The 17034-nt window shown below is 34.2% G+C and overlaps 1 protein-coding gene across 1 annotated transcript; it reads left to right on the top strand.

Annotated features, from left to right (window-relative positions):
- The first annotated feature begins 400 nt into the window (after positions 1 to 400).
- b (glutamate decarboxylase-like protein black) lies at positions 401 to 15049 on the top strand. The gene is made up of 7 exons (XM_069845500.1): positions 401 to 982; positions 6955 to 7189; positions 8064 to 8283; positions 11051 to 11198; positions 11296 to 11524; positions 13004 to 13198; positions 13310 to 15049. Exons 1-7 carry the CDS (start codon positions 540 to 542, stop codon positions 13481 to 13483), a joined length of 1644 nt encoding a protein of 547 aa, XP_069701601.1. The 5' UTR covers positions 401 to 539; the 3' UTR covers positions 13484 to 15049.
- The last annotated feature ends 1985 nt before the right edge of the window (positions 15050 to 17034 follow it).

Raw genomic sequence — 17034 nt, 5'->3', positions numbered from 1 at the left:
ACAAAGTCACTCTGAAGTAGGAGGAAGCCCAAGCAGAACTCAGGGTTGGGAAACGGAGGAAGTCGGTCGGCTTTGACGCTCGATGAAGTAGCAGAACAGTAAAAACCGCATCACTAAGAGCCTTGACGTCACAAGTCCCTTCTTTCGCTCGCAGATGACGAAGAGATGGTTTCCAATACTCAGATACAAGTGAAACACATGAAGAGGGAAAGTCCCTGAACTGGTCATAGGTGGGGAGGGGTAGGTGGGGATAATGTATCATAGAGAACGTCAATTTATGAAACCCGTTTAGTGACCTTCCGTAGTGAGCCTTTATTAGCGAAGTCTGCTTCGGAACTGCAGGCATTTGCAGGTCAGCATTTGATCTTCTTGCTGGACGGTACATGGTCACGTCACCGACCGTAGCAGCAAATATCAGCAGCAACAGCTAACACATCTTAGATGTTCACACATCTTTAAGGAAACAAATTTTTTTCTTCATTTCGAAAGCACACTCAGTAGCTAATCAGAACGTTGACCTGCAACTAAAATCCTTCAAAATGCCAGCTTCCGCAGACGTTATCACTTTGTCACAACCTCTAGAGAACCTGAACGGCAAGCACGACATCTCAGCGTCGTCGTCATATGAAGACGTGACAGTTGACGACGATGTTCACGTACCTGCACCATCTTCGGGCTACTCCACCGATAAGAAGTCACCAAAGAGTGTCCCTTGGTTCGCGAGTCTTCCCGACAAACAACGACATTCTCAGTTCCTGAAGGAGGCTATCGAACTCATGTTGGAAAAGGCTGTCTTCCAGGCAACTAACAGAAGTAATCGCGTTGTGGAATGGAAGGCGCCGGAGGAACTCCAGAAACTATTGGACCTGGACCTGTCTTCTGATCCAGTCAGCCATGACAGGTTGCTGCAGCTCATTAAGGACACCATTCAATACAGTGTTAAAACTGGACATCCTTACTTTGTTAATCAACTGTTCTCCAGGTAGGATTTTGTTAATGCTTTTATCTAAGTAGTGAAATAATACTAATACAACAGCAATTGATGAAGAAGTGTCAAGGTGAAATTGTCGTATTATTCTATTGGAATCCTATTTGACTTTGATATCGGTGTGCAATAAATTATGAACTTTAATTCATTCGTCACATGAAAAATATGTTTAATCTATTTATTGTCACTTATGCTTATTAGTTGTAAGAAGCATAACAATAATAATAATAATAATAATAATAATAATAATAATAATAATAATAATAATTTTGAGACAGTAACAACAAATTCTATGATCCATTTAAATTTCTTGTAACGATAATATAGTATCCAAAAACAAAAGTCTCGATTTTTTATTCATATCATTAAATTCCTCTAAAGAAACTTAGCATTAATCGAAAATTTAAACATATTTAAAAATTACGTTTAATTCATTGTTATAAATATGTAGCTTCAATAAAAACAATAATAAATTTCTGTCCGACATAGAAGCAAAAACATTATATATAATGTCGTTTATATATTATAACCAAATTTTAAAATAAAGACAAAAGAACGTCAATGAATTTGACAAACAGAATAAAATTACAGGTTACATTAACGAAAACAAAATGGTATCTTTTACACCAGGGGTTCTTAAACTGTGTGTTTCGATGCCCTGGTGCGTCATCGGTCTTTATGTGGGGCGTCGCGGCTATAGGGGGGGGGGCAGTAAAATCTACGAGTATAATGTACGTATAATGAAGTGCAACATGCAAATTTTCAGTACGTGTATATATTTATTTTGTTCTAATGTTGTATCATTAAATTTAAAAGAATACAAGATAGTAATATAAAATAGGCCTACTATTTTCTTTTAAAAAAATATCACCAAAACTAATTTGTTGTTTTTTTTTTTGGTACAGGGGCGGGGCGTCGTAAGGAAAATGTCATATGTGAAGGAAGACGTGGTCTCAAAAAGTTTGAGAACTCTTGTTTTACAATGTTGGCACTTAGGCCCAATATTGATTTTAAAATAATAAATCATTTGTGTTTAAGTTCATATAGGCTATTATTTTCGTAAATTAAGCAATAACGATATAAGAATAGATACCTAACGAAAATAGCGTTAAACAATAAATAACGAAATAATTAGCAGAACTAGCTTCTATTAATGCTGTCGTTGCCAATAATTGCTCTAGATATTCTGATTATTTCCTGCAGCTCATTATATTGGTACCGGTAATCTTACTAGATAAAATTGTTACACATGTACAGCTCCGATCTATGTGGATCCTAATTTTCTGTTACTGAATTATTCTTTATTGTTTTCATGCCCATAAATTGTAAATATTAAATTTAAATACGAGTACAGTATGTTTAAAATAAATACATTTCCTTCATTATTTACGAATATACAGAAAGTACGGTAACTCTAAAGTTCTTCTCGTGAAAGAATATAAAATTGAACATCTTTACGACAATCATTCACTTTGACACTTCTTCTCCCTTAATTGTTATCTCATATACATAAAAATTCCGCACAAGTTGTAACTTCGTAAATAAAATTTATTCAATATAGGCTACAATTTCAGATAAAATTTTAAATCCATTAGAAATTAACGCGATTTGTGTTTATTATAAGAACACTTGGTACAGTGCGTCATGTCTTGTTTTCTTAGGTTCTTCAAGGAGAATGATAAATTACCACACAACAAGAAAGTTAGCCATGAAAGGTGAATGCTTGTTAAAATGTCTTTGAAACAATTAAGTTGTGTCCTTCACGGAAGTTTGTCATCGGAAAGGAAAATTAGAAGCTGTGCTATACATGCCGGAAAAAAAAAAAAAAAACTAGCTTTCACTCTTCAAGAACGCAAGGCCTCATATACGCCAACTTTTCTATGTCAGTCGCACAATTCACCTTGCAGTCTCATTAATTTATAATGAACGTAACGTGAACCTTCTGTTCTAAGCGAGGAACTGTAGGATGCATTTAAGAAAGTGGAACAAGTCAATTTTCTGTCATAGTAGGATGGAATTTTTGTTTCTTAGGAGCTCGATAATGCGGTTAATTTAATTGTCTAATTATATTAATTGATATTCTTCTTCCTATTATTACCGGTATTATTATTGTTATTATTATTATTATTATTATTATTATTATTATTATTATTATTATTATTATTATTATTATGCTTTGTTCTGCCCAAGGGCAGGTCTTTCACTGCAAACCCAGCTTTCTCCAGTCTTTCCTAGTTCTGCCTTTCTCTTATGATCCATATATCTTAATATCGTCTATCATCTGATATCTTCTTCTGCCCCGAACTCTTCTCCTGTTCACCATTCCTTCCAATGCATCCTTCAGTAGGCAGTTTCTTCTCAGCCAGTGACCCAACCAATTCCTTATCCTCTTCCTGATCAGTTTCAGCATCATTCATTCTTCACCCACTCTTTCCAACACAGCTTCATTTCTTATTCTGTCTGTCCACTTCACATGTTCCATTCTTCTATTTGCTTCTCTTCACTTCGTCGTAATGTCCATGTTTCTGCCCATACAGTGCCACACTCCATACAAAGCACTTCACTAGTCTGTCCTTTAGTTCTTTTTCCAGAGATGGTATTATTATTATTATTATTATTATTATTATTATTATTATTATTATTATTATTATTATTATTATTATTATTATAGTAGCAGTAATTAAAATAATAAAAATATATTGTTGTTTTGAGTCTATTATGAAAAATGTTGAATTTTTAAGACTGGGAAAATCAATTAATTTTATTTATTTAAAATTACCGTTACAATCTGTTACACGATGAATATGAAATATCATAAATACCATATATGATGGTCAGATTCGGAAGCCAAGTTCCGAAGAAAGGTCTAACTTGAATAAAGATTTCATTTACAAATATCGCTGATGAAGTAAATGGTAAATTATTATTATTGTCATGTGACATTTCTTTTTCAAACGTGATTACAGTAAATCAATTCAAATAATTTTAATACAAAAGGTTAATTTCTGTAAGAATTTTATCTTTTTAATACTAACATAATGTTATTTCCGTGTTTTTAATTATTGTTATTGTTATCATGTTAATAACAATTTCAATGCTTGATCTTTGCGATACATTCTTATCATCATAGTAATTGTGTTTCAATACAGTCATTCACAATAAACGAAATGTCTGTTATAGTAATATAACCCATCACGATAGTGAAATTTGAATATGGAAGATTTTCATGTGAGGCTAAATTATAATGCCGAAAGATTAGATACGTATCTATGTCTTCTCACTCCCCGTTAAATTAGATGCTATAGATTGTCATCGAAATTAATTAGCTGTATTTCAATTCTGATATTTTGTGATCAATATCGGAATCCAGTTTATTAAAGCATCAGCTTACAAAATATCTTCGCAGTTGTATTGTTGAAAAAAAATATTATTGACTCCTTAGTGCTTAATGTGTGAAACAGAAGAATTAAAAAAAAAAAAAAACTACGGAGGAAGACAATTACGCCTCTTCCATTGCATTGAGCCCGTGTCTGTCCTATTTCAAGAGGAAGAGTTCTGAAAAGTGTAGAGAAAGACACTGCACATAATTGCATTATTTAAATACCGGTACAAGTGTGTTATTTACATTTAGGCTGTATTATGTAGAAAGCCGCTATGGTGGTCCAGTGGCTAGAGCTCTTGGACTCATAATCCTGTGGACCCAGGTTCGATCCCCAGCGTACTTTTCGTTTTTATGACTAGTGTTGAACAACCCCATGGCCCAGGCAAAACAGGGGTTTTCTCCAGAAACTGCAATTTCCTTGTGGTATCCCAACAAATTTCCATCATCATCTCTTCTTATTGTGAGTGTAGCGTAGACCAGCCTCCTATGGCGCACTCTGGGCAACTACTCTGTCGGTACATTGGTGTATACAACTGGCTTCATATGGGTGCATGACGAACAGTCAAGTAACCGTAACCGCCATTAAAAAAAAAGTTGGTGTTACTCTTTGCTTCTCATTCCATGATTTAGCATTATACAATATTTATAACTAAAAAATAAAAAATTACAACATGCTTTGCTTTGCTTGTTGCATATTCCTTTGGAAGTTAACTACTAAAATCAACTAATTTAAGGAATCAGTTTGTCGTCGACCTGCATTTTTTTGGCAATTCCTTCAAAAGCTAGACTTACTCGCTGAGACAATTCCAAACACACAGACAACTGTTAATATATTAATACATGAAAATAATACACAATCCGCCATTAAATTTTAAGAAACTTCTGATTGTCATTTAATATCGCTAGAAGTCAACAATTTCAGGCACAGTATTTGTATGTATACTGTGATTTCAGGTGTGAAACAATAACAAAGTTTAATAGCAATTTATTTCCATAACAATTTAGAAAGATGTAATGTGGAAATAATTACATATCGGAACTTAATTAGCCCCAGGTGGTGACGGGATTTTCTCGCTGCTGAACCTCCAGAACGGCCCCGAAGTTCACTCAGCCTCCTATCAAATTGAGTACGAGGTTTTTCCATGGGGTAAAAGGCGGTTGGAGCGTGGTTCTGACCACACCACCTCATTCTAGTGTTTACTCCATGCCACCCAAGTGCCTTCATAGCATGTGAAGGGGCTGCCTTTGCTAGTAGTAGCCTATCATCCATTGGTGCAATGTAATGTATGTACCGTACTTAAGGAAGCAGTAATCTGGAGTGCAGTGTTGATGATGATGATGATGATGATGACTAGGTTTATTATTATTATTATTATTATTATTATTATTATTATTATTATTATATTTAAAGGTTTCAGCTTTCTCATTATAATTCTACTAAAGAATAAATCATAACATAATAATTGTGTTCAGATACATATTATTTCTAATCGTAGTGATTGAGGTATTAAAGATGGACATTCTAAATCTGATGAGATGCTTATGGAAGGATATAGCGAAAGAAAGAGAACTGAAAATTCTCGTTTGTAAATATGGAAACTAAGCAAGAAAATCTTATACTATATTTATTATAGTATCTCAATGATATTGTCTGCTAGTAATTATTCTTAGCAGCATTCCGTTATAATTATTTTATTAAACTATTTTCACCCACGTCAAGTACCAGCTGTAGATATCTCTTGTTTCACTTCGTTCAATAACACTAATTTGGGACAAATGGAGTAAGTCTAGCTTGGATGCACTCTGTTCACAAGTTTTCGAAGCTGTTAAAGAAAATAGTGTCACAGCTTTCTTATTGTAACTAAGTTGTAAAACTTGTCCACCACTGTGGAGTAACGGTTAGTCTGCCTGACCGTGAAATGAGCGGGCCCAGGTTAAAATCCTAGTTGGGACAAGTTACTTGGTTGGGGTTTTTCCCGATGTTTTCCTTCAACCACTTGAAGCAAAATTGCAAGTAACTTTCAGCGTTGGACCTCGGACTCATTTTGCTTCATTAGTATCATTTCATTAATCATCTTCAGTAATTACAGGTTGACAAGGAGGACATGGTAGACAGGGTTCCAGTAATCGCCTACAGATGACATCTGTCTGCGGGAGCTACATAAAACAAGAGAAGTCGCAGGGGCTTCAATAAGTGGACTGTGGTTAGATCAGGGGAATGTAGCTCCCTTGGATAGATAGCGCTTTTGTGAGTCGTGGAATCGATGGTGGCATGGCCTTCTGGTTAAGGGTGCAGCAGATTCAAGCACTTGAATTGTGAACAGATGCCATCGATCTGAGGGAGCTGTAGAATAACATCACAGGCGGAGGAACAGTCTCCAGTCAGAACTAGATGCTGTGGCTGAATCGATATGATGGCACCATACAGTGAATCATGCGCTTGAAAAGCGATCCTAAATGGACTTCAACAATCATTCCAACATACGGAGGTTCCACAATAAGCCTAAGGTTGTGGTGCTTGCCTGCGGGCTCTCCTCCAGAGAAAAAAAAAAGTTGTAAAATTTAATGAATTGTTTGTTAACAGTGTGGATCCATATGGTCTGGTGGGTCAGTGGCTTGGAGATGCACTAAATCCCAGTGTTTACACATATGAAGTCTCTCCTGTGTTCACACTCATGGAGGAAACAGTTCTCCATGAAATGCGACTCATTGTTGGGTTCCCAGATGGCCGTGGAGATGGTATTTTTTGCCCAGGAGGATCCATAGCTAATGGTTATGCCATAAGCTGTGCTCGTTACAATTTCATTCCCGACGTGAAGGTAAGAACACAATAAAATAACACAGTTTTTTTAAATATATTAAATTTAACTCATAAAATAGATTTTCAATGGGACAAAAATTGCAATAAAATGAATTTCCTGAAAGTTCCAATCAGAATAGTGTGCTAAACTCTCGAATACAGGCAAGCAAAATTTTCCAGCAGTGTCGACCCTCGAACCAAAGGAGAGGAGAAACAAGTGAATATCACGACTATGCAGTGTATTCCTAACAATTATCCCTGGATCAAAGACTTTGGTTAGCTTAGTAGATGTTGTTGACAAATATCAAGTTAAAATGAGTACCTAGCATGTTTCATCAGCAAATAAAGTAGAGTATTTTCTCTAAACCAAAAAACTTGCCCTTGCACAAAAAATAATAATAAAAAAAGTCAGCGAATAAAAGGAAAGTATTTTCCCTGGAATGATTATTTCACAAATTTCTTTGTACAGCTGGCATTGATGTTACAGCATAGTTTTAGCTAGCTACAAATAATTACATTTTTTACATAGCCCAAATCTTTATTTTTGGTTATTATTTGCATGTTACGTTCATATGAAAGAACATTTTTATAGTGTAATTAAAAACTTATGTAAATATTGATTTTATTGTTAATCAAGAGTCATTTTATCCATACAAATCATAAAGCATTACGTCAACACTAAATTGACTATGGCAGCATGAGAAAATCCCTTCTTTATTATATTTAAATATTATATTATGTTTTTTTTTTCATTATGTCGCACCATTTTTCTGTAATTTTAAGATGAAGGTCTCTTGAAACTTATTTTTAACGAGGATACTCAATGTCTTGTTTTATCATAGCTTCACTTAACAATGCAGCCCTTTAACTATAAATGGTTTTGTTTATCACAGAACAAAGGTCTTCATGGCCTGCCTCGACTTGTACTCTTTACATCAGAAGATGCCCACTATTCTATTAAGAAAATGGCATCTTTTCTTGGACTGGGATCTGACAATGTGTACCTGATTCGATGCAATTCAAAGGGAAAAATGGATACTAAACATCTTGAGCAAGAAATTCAGAGGGCGTTGGAAGAAGGAGGTGCCCCCTTTATGGTATCTGCTACTGCAGGTAAGAGAAGTAGAGATAATTATTGTCTTGGTGATTTTCATAAAACAGAATTAATTTTTTGTTCCTTAACAGAGACTCAGTGCTGAGTAGTCCATTTTGTACAAGAATTCCTCAACTACAAATGAACAGTGGGTGCACTAGTATTTTTAATTTGAAGAGGGAGGGGGCGTTTGGGTGAGCAGAACCTAATTAAGATAGACATTTCCTTTTACCTACCACTTACATATGCGACAACGAGTTTAAGAACAAATTAAAGGAAGATTTAAAAACTTCAAACATGAAATTCATGGTTAGATATAGCAACAGGATAAGTTGTGACGTAATTGCTAAGGAAAAGTTTTTGAGCTAAAGGTGATAGTTGCGCAAACCTGCAACCAGACCAGAAACCTCCACTAGGACATGGGTTAACTTTTGGTGGGCACTTGTCAACAGAAGCCCGTTGCTGTTACCACCCATACAAACAATCCACATCAATTGTCATGCAGAATTTATAAGCCAAGGAATAATGTCCATAACTAATTATGTGTATCAGTATAGTAAGGTTGTGGACCTAAATTATTCTGAGGATGATGCAAACCACGTCGAAACTAGTCAATCCATCAAAATTGTAATACAGTGCGTATACTAACTAACTGGCTCTGCATTGAAGCAAGTGGCAGTATTCGACCCGGCAGCGATGTAAAGTTGGTACTGTGTAGCGCCTGGTTTGAACGTAAGAATATTACATCCTTCTCTCGCTCCCTCCCACCCTCCACCATTCAATGCGGCCAAGGTCATTGACTCTACCTGCACGATACCAACACAACTCCTTGAATCCCCACATTCTGTCTGTCATTTCTCCTGTGGAGCCAGTTAGTATACGCACTGTATTAACACAGTAAAGTAGTTATTACTCGTTCAGTAACGTTCATCAGTGACCTAAATTATATTTAGTCTGTCCATCACATAATTCAGTTTGCAATGCTTTGACGTAGGACTACTTCTCTGAACTCGGGTCAGTTTAGGGGCTGCACTCAGGCTCTGTGATAAAAGCAAATAATGGTATAGCGAAAATCTCTATAAGTTTTAAAGTACTGTAATTGGCTTAGAGTGATGATACTATAATATTATTATAGAGCAAGGAGTCCTGTAGCGGTAATGTATAACGAAGTCGTACACACTTCCTCTCTTTTCCCTGGGCAACACCACCTATTTGGCATAGTTTTAAAGTGCTGGAAGAGATCTACCTAATAAAACGCGATTTTAGTTTATTCAACGCGAATTTAATTTTATACGTATAATTTATTTATACATCTGAAGTCTGACCAGAGTAAAATGAAGGGTTCAGAACCATAGTGGGCCAATCGCCATTTACTAAAACCATAGAAAACAAGGGTTAAAATGAAGTTATTACCATAATTCAATAGAAACATATAGCAAGTAATATAAAGTATACACATTAAAACTAAATGATATGTCAATCTTCATTAAACTATGGTATTCACTTAACTTTAACCCTTGCTTTCTCTGCTTTTAATAAATGGCGCTTGGCCCACTATGGCTCTGAACGCTTCAATTATGTAGCTAGTTGGCAATGTGTGCATTGGAGGGAGAAAGGAACTGGCCATCCTACTCCATTATCTTCTGGCCTAGTTGCTTCATAAGTGATGCCATGTTGGTATCACTCGTGAGATTCAGACCTGTCTTGACAGTTAAGGGGGGATATACAGGTTTGAGCATTAAAAATTAGAGAATTAAATATTTCATTTCTCAGCAACTAATGACTCTTTCACCTTGCAATTTGACATGCTCAATATTCACTGCTTCCGAAATTATGGACTATTTTCAGATTTACTAAAAGTTTCAACATTATGAGTGATTATCATAACAAAAGTGGCCGTTTTTGTGCACTGATGTGCCGTTTTTATGATAATGTCTACAGACATGAATATTTCTGAGCTATTCTTTTTTCTATTTATTCCTGAATGTCGAATGAAAAATATGAACTACAATCTTTGAAACGTCTACAATAGAAGTATTTCATTTTTTTTTAATTTCTGATGAGAAGTTACATTTTTTATGCTTTTTAGGTATTTTTTTTTTAAATAAACTATAAATGTTACAGCAATAGTACTTCACCTTGTTCACAAGTATGAAATACAGTTGCATGCAAAATTTTATTGCGATATCTTAAAAACTTAGTATCGAGTTATTACAAAAACGGTTTTGAAAAATACAAGTTACAGGAAATGAGCAATAAATATAGCTTGTGTGCAGAGCTAAATAAGCATACGCTCACACATTTATGGTCATATCTACCAAATTATTGTATATATCGTAAAAATCCCTTCACTGCCATAAAGATAAATGTCAAATCTTTATATAAAAAGATAAATTGAAAAATGACTTTCTTTGACCCTCAAGCCCCCCCTTAACTAAATAAACAAAAATTTATCTTTATAAGAAGAAAGAACCTTTTTGAAAATGCCACGCAATAAAGCTTATAAACTTTATTAAAAATGGCGAAAATCTCAACAGAAGGCAAACAAGTCCAAAATCACCAACACTGAGTGAGATAAATGGTATCAACAGCGCAAGATAGAAGCTGAACAGTCTTCAGATTGAACTATCGAACCTGTGCCTGGCCGTCCGAAATCGCAGTTCACTTTTGTTCAAAACAAATTGTCATATTTATCATCCAGCACATAACATATATTATTATTTTTTTTGTTTATGTAGACCTATTCACAGTTCTGGCAGATTATATAATAAATTTTATCTTTTATAGGTACGACAGTACTTGGAGCATTTGATCCTCTTCCACAGATTGCAGATTTGTGCGAAAAGTACAAACTGTGGCTTCATGTAGATGCTGCCTGGGGTGGTGGTGCTCTTATCTCTAAGAAACATAGATATCTCCTTGAAGGAATTGAGAGGTATGCTTGTCCAACATAACGCATTATGATGACTCAGATTCAGGCCCATTGAAAGTTTTTAGCAAATACACAATGCAATTACTGTCTGTTATTTCAGAGCTGACTCAGTCACGTGGAATCCTCACAAATTGCTGACTGCTCCTCAACAATGCTCAACCTTTCTGCTACGCCATGAAGGAATTCTCTCAGCCTGCCACTCAGCCAGTGCTCAGTACCTCTTCCAGAAAGATAAATTCTATGACACTCAGTATGACACCGGTGACAAGCATATTCAGTGTGGCAGACGTGCAGATGTACTCAAGTTCTGGTTCATGTGGAAAGCTAAGGTAAAGAAACATATTTTCTCCTTCTTCTTGTGTTTCCTTTCTTGTAGATCAGATTATATTATATTACACTAGTCAGAGTCTCAGACTTCAAATGCATACAAACAATTGTTCTTCCTCTGACACATATCGTCAAGTGAGATGTACTGCCTGATAATAGATGTACATATTAGCCAGAACCTCAATCAAAGGTGTTTCCGGTATTGAGAACCACTTAGCTCTTTCCGACAGTCACTCATTATAATGAATATTAAAATATAAATACAAAACAACTGCACTCTTTACCGTTTCAAATTAAATTGAACTGCTAATCATCCGGCTGCCACAATGGCAGTCTGAATGGGCATTACTGAGTGTTGATACTGACTACTCTTATGACAGAGTTAGCGGTGTCTCTCATCACAAAGATTATGATTGCGAGCAACGAGATTTGCCTTTCTAACATATCGTAATATAATACCAGTAAGTTCTTTAATGTTATCATGTCAAACTCTCACGGTGAGAGGGCATAACATTGAAAAAAGTACCATGATCGCATTGTAACACTATTATTGAAAACAGTCCTTTTTGTCCGTTGGCAGACTCTTGATTAAATTTGAAGTGATTGTTGCCAATGTTATTCATATCTTTTTCATTGTGTGTTTAAGTTCATGTACTCTAACAAAGAGTTGTGAATAAAATTTAAAAAATATGAAAACAATTAACAATAATAGCTTTAAAACAGCCCCCTTAAATCTGCCGCCCTAGTCTGCCTAGGCCTAAATACGCCCCTGTTTGTAGGTCATAATTTGATTGTATGAAATCTAATGGGTTTTCTTTAATTTGTAAATATTCCTTATTACTTGGTATTTTCAAACTTAATTTTAGGTATGTAACTTGTATGTATGATTTAACTGCCAATTTTATTAAAAATATGGCGTCCACGTAAAAAACGGTTATCTTCTACAATATAAAATACAAAGATTTATTTTCAGTCAATGACTTTATATATGTGTAAGGTATAAGTCCTTATATTACATAATTTAATACTGTATTAACGCCGACATCATCAGATACAACTTTTTATGCTGCAATATCATCCCTAAATAAATACATGTGCCTCTATCATCATAAGTACAATATACATTGATAAACATAAAACATATTAAAATCAACATGGTTTGGGAACATCAGTATTTCTTTTCACATGTAAATGTACCCTTATTGTCAATTGGTTAAAAACACAAACGTGTAAATTTCAATGGTACATATACCGGTATATAAAATTGCAGGTCTTCACTATATAAATCTAAAAGTGAAAAAATTCATATAAAATACTATGTGAAGAGATGCATTATCTTCTAGCCAAAATGATCATGAGAAAGGGCTCATTAATAGTAAGTTTACGTATAAATACCCGTTTTCCTATATTCTTAATGCCTGTAGTTTCATATTCAAGTTCTCTTACAAAATAATGTAGACTATTTTAATTAAATTTCACAGGGGACAGTTGGCTTCGAAGAACACATTGACACAGTATTCGACAATGCAGCTTATTTTACGGAACAAATAAAGAAGAGAGACGGTTTCCAAATGGTACTGAGAGAGCCTGAGTGCACGAATGTGTGCTTTTGGTATATTCCTCCTAGTCTGCGTGGACAAGAGAACCAACCAGACTTCAGTGAGAGGTTACACAAGGTTTGTTTCCAAATTTCTTTGAACTATTTTGAATATATGTATATATATTAAAATGCTAATAACACTTCATATACAACGTTATATTAAATGTACACATATTCTGCTCATTAGGTTGCACCTAAAATAAAGGAACGAATGATCAAAGAGGGATCAATGATGGTGACTTATCAACCTCTGCGAGATCATCCCAACTTCTTCAGACTGGTTCTACAAAATTCCGGTGTAGAAAAAGCAGACATGGACTACTTCGTGCGAGAGTTTGAGAGGCTTGGTCATGATCTGTAAAGTTCGAAAGAAAGCACTCGAAATTAATTTAAGTTAGAGAGCTAAAATGTTATTGTCACACAAATCACAGTAATTTGGATATGTGAGGCAGTAATGAAGAGCTCTCTAGTTTAGGTCTATTTCATTTGAAGTACAGAAGTCATAACTTCTGAGTCACTGCCAAAGAAAGGAATTTGATAGAATCAATGATGCTTGAATTTAATATTTTATGAGTGATAATTTGCAACCATTACAATTATATACGTATTGCCAATATACAATAAAACAAAATGTTTCAAATGTCTCAGCTAATTCAATCTCCTGATATTTTGGATCATATGAAATGAATTAAAAACTATGGGATAATATTATATATCATATCTCTTGCTGACCAGTGTTGTAGTAGCAGCAGTAGTAGTAGTACTAATAATAATAATAATAATAATAATAATAATAATAATAATAATAATAATCACTGAGAATTTTTGTTTAAACTTATATGTTTTAAATTCAAATACTAAATAAAATATAAAACTTTTGCGTGCTTAGAATTTTACGTGCTACAGTGAAGATTCTTTTAAAATTAATATAAATTATCTTGCTCTTCATAATTTTTCAACAAGTTCAAGCATCAGAGAAACGAGATTCTGTCAGTATAGTCAATATTTAAAAGAGATCTGCTTGTTGTGTGATGGTTCCTATGTTGTACATAAGTTGGTAAGTCTGTAAGAAATACATTTCAGGGTAAATGAATGTTATAGCTAATGTAATTATCGAAGATTGATGATTATGATAAAAAATTTCATGATTTAAAAATATCTTCAAATGCTCATAGAATATAACACACATGCACCTACTATGGCTGAAACTGGTGTCTCATAATATGTACTGTACTGTATATTACTATGCCTGCCGTACATAACATTTTGTAATAATCTTTCTTTTTCATTTTGTCTAAGTAGAAGATATCTGATAATAGTTTTCTTGTACTATTTCCCGTGAATGCGAATTATGAAATCATCTGATTACATCACATTTATTGTTATAAAACAGTCAAATAATTTAAATGACAATAATATTAAACAAAATCGCTTCTTGTAAGTAAACATGCACAGGTAAAGGGAAATTAAAAATATATTCAGTACATGCATTAATTACCTACTCTACAACGAAATGTATTACAAGTTATTTTTTAATATGTTTTGTTTGTACACATATGGTAAAAAAGGTTTTCTTTTTTCTTTTCCAAGAGAACGAAACAACTTTGGAAGATTAAAATAGCACTGCAGAGTAACATGATTTTATATTTACATAAAATTAATGAATACAGATTCATTATCAGTAGAAGTCAGTATCGCACAGCACAATTTATTAAACGTGATACAAACGACTGCTCGAAGTTAATAAGATTTTTATTTTTTCACTTCAGGCATCTACTTCAACAGGCAGTGTAAGATATAAATCAATTCTTACATTCAGTTTTTTACATGAAATGTAGAAATACAATTTATATATGTAATCTATTTATATAATAATACCGGTACTATTGTACAGTATTCAATGAAGTAAACTTCATTTATCACAGAATTACTAAGCTATTTATTTCATATCCCTTGCATAACAGAAAATAAATGTAATTTTCAATCAGGTGCTTATGTAATCTTCAGAATCAGTACTACTTAATCTCCTGAGTCCTGAGAGTATAGTATACTATACCATACTTCATACATGATTATGATATAAGATGTATGTGCAGAGACCCCGAAGTATATACCTGCATTTGTGCCCTAACTGCCCTAGCTGTAACTGCAGAATTTTTTCAGCATTTTTCCTCATGTCAGTGACTTTTTTTGAAGTGTAGAATTATATTGAACTTTAAAAATAAAACAACAAAAGTCTTAGGACTCAGGAGGATAGTAAATAATATAAGATTCTTACAAAAAATATGTACATCATAAAAATCCGACGATTTTGTAGCTATATACTGCTCTACCATAAAGATAAGCAGAGAAAGGCCTGATGGCCTTAACTTCGCCAGAATAAGTAAATAAAAAAAACAGATAAATAGAAAGGGAAACCAAACTGTTGTATCCATTGCTAAGAGTTATTCTCCAGACTATTAGCTCTTGGTAACGGATCCACCAGCTCAGTTCTGGTTTCCCTACATTTCCTGATGTTGAAGCAGATACAGTTACGAAATATCTATTGTATGATCAGTGGCGGTTCATGCCTAAAATGACAAGGGGTTTACTACTTTTATGATATTATATAGTTTTCCAACAATTTAAACAATATCTCATGTCTGAAAAATTTAAAAAAAATACTACAGTTTTTTAAAGTAGATAATTACCTTAAAATGAGCCTGATGATCATGATGATGACGATGATCAATGATCTTTGAAAGAACATAGTGATTTTTCCTAATGTTATCATTCTGTCTTTCAATATTCTGCCTGATAGCTGAGCTAAGCTGTTACCTAATTTCTATTCTTCCAAGGACTGATAAATCTAGGCAAGCATTCTTATCAGTGGCATAGCCAGCGGGTGGGTCCAGGCCCACCCAAAACATATGCGAATTTTTGTGTTTTTTTTTATGGAAAATACTCAGTATTAAAACTAAACCATGGATCCAGAGCAATAGTTACAGTCGATAGCATTAAGGTAAGAAGTCAAAAAAGCATTCATTTCTTCAAGAGCCAATTTAACTGTATTGGGTTGGGCCTAAAAATTGTTAGTGATAAAAAAAAGGAAGCCGTGGAGGCTATTGAATTGTTACATTAGCTAGAAAAATTTGACACCTTGATTTATTTGGTATGTTTAGACGATATTCTTGCTCTTTCAAATTTATTATCGGAAGCACCTCAGTCTCTAAAAATGGATATTAATAAATGTTCGTCCTTCATTAAGGCAATGATATAAAACTTTTCAAAGCTCTGAAACGAAGAAAAATTCGATAATCATGTCAAGCACAAGGCTTTGTAATCTAGCAATTCTATCCATTGAGAGGAAGAAAAGTTGGGATGTGTTGAAGGACCCATCATCAGCAATCGACAGATTTGTTGCTAGGAAATCTCGACAGCTCCAATTCACCTTATGAAGCGTTTGTATAGGTATGCCTTGCATGATTGTTTATCATAATTTTGCATGTTATTAAATAAGACTTATGAGAATGAGTTTCAAGAGAGTTGATGGCAGCACCATTGTCAGGAGATGGGCCAGGTACTTACTAAACCCTGCATATCTGGCCCACCTAAAATAATTAGTCTGGCTACGCCACTGATTCTTATGAGCAATAAATTCCTCATGTTTCTTAATTTTCTGTGTCAAATGGCTTAAATCTGACACACCAGTGCATGTCCAGCTCGTATCTTTATCCATAGCAAAGAGCAGGCATGGGAAACAAATAATTTATTTGTAGATTCACAACTGAAAATCCAGTTGTTTCAAAATATCTTACCTCGGCGTGTTTGTGCTTGCTTTAAATCGAGTTGAGGTAACGGCTTTCCAAGCTTTTTATTTTACATTTACCTTCCAAGATTAAAACTGAAAAATTTGTTTGTAAAAGATATTGA

Source organism: Periplaneta americana, chromosome 14, assembly GCF_040183065.1.
Source record: "Periplaneta americana isolate PAMFEO1 chromosome 14, P.americana_PAMFEO1_priV1, whole genome shotgun sequence".
NCBI classification, from domain to species: domain Eukaryota; kingdom Metazoa; phylum Arthropoda; class Insecta; order Blattodea; family Blattidae; genus Periplaneta; species Periplaneta americana.
This window is presented reverse-complemented; position numbering and strand designations above follow the sequence as displayed.

Bases quoted from the DNA above. Each gene is read 5' to 3' on its own strand.
- b (XM_069845500.1), top strand. From the start codon at position 540: ATGCCAGCTTCCGCAGACGTTATCACTTTGTCACAACCTCTAGAGAAC. The intron at 7,190-8,063 runs GTAAGAACACAA...TGTTTATCACAG, and splicing joins ATTTCATTCCCGACGTGAAG to AACAAAGGTCTTCATGGCCT. The intron at 8,284-11,050 runs GTAAGAGAAGTA...TATCTTTTATAG, and splicing joins TATGGTATCTGCTACTGCAG to GTACGACAGTACTTGGAGCA.